General features: G+C 32.6%; 1 protein-coding gene across 1 annotated transcript in view; it reads right to left on the bottom strand.

Moving 5' to 3' along the window:
• Positions 1–4774, bottom strand: part of LOC106468988 (carboxypeptidase D-like) — a 52038-nt gene that overhangs the window by 27346 nt on the left and 19918 nt on the right. Inside the window, exons 12-14 of the mRNA XM_013929442.2 lie at positions 3062–3323; positions 2121–2313; positions 1269–1377 (exon numbers count right to left, since the gene is read on the bottom strand). Coding sequence (XP_013784896.1) covers positions 1269–1377; positions 2121–2313; positions 3062–3323 — 564 coding nt within the window. The remainder of the gene's footprint in view (positions 1–1268; positions 1378–2120; positions 2314–3061; positions 3324–4774) is intronic.

Genomic DNA, 4774 nt, shown 5'->3' with positions numbered 1-4774 from the left:
TGTGACAGGTGGGTGTGGCAAGAGAAGTCTGATTTTCTAGTTTATGGATCTGTAACCAAATAAGATTGAAGGCTATAAAAATTATGCTTTGCCTGCATAATAACTATATTATAATGAATAATTTATGTTAAGTTCCATACTTCTCGGAGGGGTGGTAGATAAATTAGAGAAGGGATGCCTGGGGAGAAAATACCATAGTTCTCCTACTAGGAGAAATTCGGGATTTTTAAAAATATTGCCTTATAAAATTAAGAACTTATATCTTATATATGATTAAAATTCAGATTATTAGCTATATTTTTATGCCCAATTTATTCGTATACCACGATAAGAAAGTAGTTTAATTAAGTTTTGAATGCAACATACTAAAACCTTGTGACATCCACAGAAAAAGATGCCCGTGGTGAAAGTGTTAACTACTTGACTTTTCCTGTACAGTAAACAGGCACCATGTTGTTACTATGATGTGAATGAAATGTTGATGTTTAAATTTTATTTGCATCAAACATTGGTGGTGGTAGGTTTGCCAAACACTAAATTTTGTTGACAACAAAAGTAAAGAAGAGGGAATCGTCAACAGCTGTGGCACTTGAAATTATTTTAGGCAGGATTAGAGTAAATTAATCTATGATACCTTGGACATGGTCAAATACATCAATTGAAAGGGTTTGACCTCCTGAGTCCAAAACTGTAATTAGATCCCAAATTGGTCAAGAGATGATGGAGCTACGAGATAAAAAGTTTGTACTTGAAACAAAAAATAAACTCACAGCCGTTATACGAGCTGCTATGCCACAACTAAAAATAACGAAATGCACCTTATGGTTTATTTACAACCTTCCCTTATTTTGAGCTACAGACCAAATTGACCAGAGGGAGGTCAGCCAGCAGTACTTGCTACCACAAAGGTTTTGTTTGACTCTTTGAACTGAATAATAAGATTGACTGTTACTTTTGTAATGCAGTCAAAGTCTTGGATGTTTTGACCAATAGCTCAGCATACTAACCTCTAGGTTACATTTAATTTTGAGGGGTCAAATCGGCTTCCAAGTTCCTCATTGTCGAAACACGACATACTATTCATCTAAAACGAGCTGTTATACTAACTTAAATCACCTATTTCACATTCATAACAGCAATGAATTATCTTTTTATACATATTTTCATAAGTGATAATATGATTACACCGTCATGGCATATTACCAAATGAAAGGACAGTTTTAAAAACCATTGCTACAAAGAGTGTTAACAAAGACAAGATACTGTACCTTGACTAGCTGTCAAAAGGAACTCAATCATAGGGTTCATATTGTCTATCCACAACCCAGCTAACTCTTCTGATGAAGGATAACTACAACAGTGGACCTGTGCTGCTATCTGGGAAATAAATACACAAAACACATTAACATGTTTTAAATGGCTTTCAACTGATCACCAGCTCTGAGAAACTAAAACATCCATTATAAAATACATTTCATTTAAAAGGTTAACACCAAAAAGAAAAAGAATTGAATCACCTACTTCCACGAACTAAGCAAATCATATTCCAAGTAAAGGTTTATCTGAAATCTATAGGCCAACAAATAAATAATTAGTTTTACGTTTAAGAGATCTACCATGTATACTTAAGGCCTAATAAAAGTATAAATAGCTAAAAACAGAATTAAAGCACAATATTTTACGACTGTTTGCATGACATCATCTCTTACATGTTCTGTTCACTTCTTTTTTTTTAGCTGTTTATACTCTTTTTTTTTTGAAATACTTAACTAAAAAACTAAAAATTATCTTTCTTTGTTTTTAAATTTTTATCTAACAAACAAACTTTTATAACGGATACTTGAAACCGTCGGTAACTTGGTGAAACTCGATAATTACAGAATTGAGGAAAAACAAGACAATTGTACGTTTCACCGATACATGATTTATTATGACCATGGTTTCGCCAGTCTGTACCCAATGATGCCTTCACCGGCAAAACTATGGTCGTAATAAATGATGTATTCGTTTTTCCTCAATTGGGGGAATTTTTTATCATTGAAAAGAGCTACTATTATTTATAGTGTTCCAAACTGAACTGTTATTAAAAAATGATGATGACACAAAAAAAGAAAACTTACAATTGAAGATCTATAGTTTTTGTAAACGTATTCAAGAAGAGAACCTTTCTGTGGCTTAGGCCGATGCTGTTCTCTAGGGCAAGACTGACCAGAAGATAACTGAGGATGGTTCTTCCAATAAGTAGTGCCGAGGGCTTTTAAATTCCGAGCCCAAAGGCTGTCCTGTGATTCCTTGTCAGCAGATTTAGGATATCTAAGATAGGAATAATAAGTTTTTGGTCCAAATAAAGTACCTGATGCTGGTCTGTGGACATGTACAAGATAAATTACTGATGTATTCACTCACATAGTATATAATATGAATATATATATATATATATATCTTTAACACAGTTTGAAAGCCTCTTGTTTTTCTACAAAAATAACAAATCATGCTACGGAAGGTTGAAGCTGGCAAGTTTTCAAATTAGGAAAGTCTGGGTCTGATTTCATTCTCTCCTGAGGAAAGCCAGCAAGATCCAATCGTATTAGGAATTGTTATTTCTGTTTACCCTGACATTTGATGAATAAAATAGATAAAAAAAACAAGAGAAACTATGGACGATATCCTCAGTTGAAGTACAGTCACATATAAAAAAACTCAAACCATATTATTATCATTCCTTATGCCTTATTCTTTAGTTTAAAATCAGTTTTCTCATGGAAAAACTAGACCAGACTTTTAGTATCGTAGTGACAGAAACAGTAGTAAGGATTCTTGAAGACTCTTGAGTTGCAAATAGATAAGATTATGAATTCCTGGGAAAGTAACCTTAGGGGTAACTCAAACTTGTTTCAACTTTATATTTACTAAATGTTTTACTATCAGTAAAAATTAAACATTCAACAATAATACTTTGATTGATAGTCTGAATATTAAACTAACTCTAAGAATGGTATCTGCATGAGGACCCATTAAACCAAGTTTAATTGGTAAGGTAAACAAAACAAATTGAACTTACAAAATCCCAAGGCCTCCGCTTTCAATGCTCAAAGCAGCCAAGTACTTGTAGGTTTCCCAGTTTCTCTTCAAAGCCTCTACCGGACCAAACTTATCATCATATTCAGGACTGAATTTGTCTGCCACATCTAACATAGGGTCCAGAGATGGATGACAACTGTTTGAAGAAGCTCTGTCGAACCCAATTTCATCCACTGAAGGTATTATATGCACCGACAAAGTTTTCAAAATCTGGACTATTTGAGGATCTTGTTGCCTGTAACCTGTAAACATTAGGTTTTTATTTAGCAAATGGTAAACACATAGACTGAAATATATCAGATAGTTTTTTGTTAGTGTTACAACCTTAATCCCATCTAGTTAGGATCAGCTGGTATTTTTACAAGCCAAGAATTTTTACTTGGGCCCTGTAAACAACCATATAGAATGAGCACGTTCACTGACAGGGATTCAAACTCGCAACCCTCAGATTAAAAGCCAGATACTGTATATGCATTAAAAAAAAATGCTTTCACGCTGACTGGGGAAAAAATATCTATGATGCATTTAAAATCTTTAAAATTTCTCAAGAATTAAGTAAATCGAAATAGTTCATCTGCATATTTACTGAAAATTCTTATATTAAGGACCACAGCAACATAAAAACTAAAAACCAAAACAGCTGATCCTTTATGATATTTGGCTAAAGTCTCACCTAGAATAAATAAAACACTTTGTTGTACTATTAAATATCAAACAAAGAATAATTTACCAAAAAGAACAATATAATAAATAAATGGAAATTTAAAACTTCAGTTACTTTTACAGTTAGACTCACTGTGTCTCTTTTAATGTGATTAATTAGCTTGAAATTAATTTATAACTAAACTTGTGCTTATCACGTATGAACGAAAAGAACATTCTGGAAGAAAAAATACAAAAAGAACATGGAGTTTAACCAGAATAACAACAAAACTTGTACAACAAATTCTTGTTATTCTTAAGAAGCAAAATCCAAATGTATCACTTCAAAGAAATTTAAAATTAACAAATTTAGCATTTTCTTATATAATAAAAAAGCAGATGTCTGAACACTTCTATAATTTGTCTTCACAAATTACATAAATGTTACAAAATGATAAAATCTCAATTTTGAAATATTTTTTATAGTAAAAAAAAAAAAACAACTGTTGAAATAGTTAGAAGTATGATCTGTATTTAAAATTTGAAATCTGATATGCAAGGGTGCACTCGACATCTGAACGATGCTCACTGGTCTCGACAGGTTTAGTACTTCGACAACTTGCTACCGACAAAAAATACCGTGATGGTCAGATTACAAATACACAAACTTTTCAGTGATTTTATTTTTCTAGTAGGATATATTAAAGAATGGTGCTAATAAATCTTTTAACCTAGCTACCGAGAGCCAAAGGAAACGTGTAACACGAGCTGAACTTTTAACATAATAGTAGCTTATTTTCACCTAGGCAAATTTTAAGCTGTGGAGTATCCTGGTAGTTGAAACACAGCTACCTGTATAGAACATGAAATATTTTTATCTTTCCAGAACATAAAATTGCCTAAAGTTCAGTTTTATATTATACAGCACTTAACCATGTTGAACAAGCTTTCAAAATAGACGGTACACACTGTCTAAACAGCATGTGACTCATATAATTGGTTTGTTTGGAATTTCTCGCAAAGCTACACGAGGGCTATCTGCGCTAGCCGT

Source organism: Limulus polyphemus, unplaced genomic scaffold, assembly GCF_000517525.1.
Source record: "Limulus polyphemus unplaced genomic scaffold, Limulus_polyphemus-2.1.2 Scaffold3250, whole genome shotgun sequence".
NCBI lineage: Eukaryota > Metazoa > Arthropoda > Merostomata > Xiphosura > Limulidae > Limulus > Limulus polyphemus.
The sequence above is the reverse complement of the archived record's forward strand: the minus strand, read 5'-3'. Positions and strand labels throughout refer to the sequence as shown.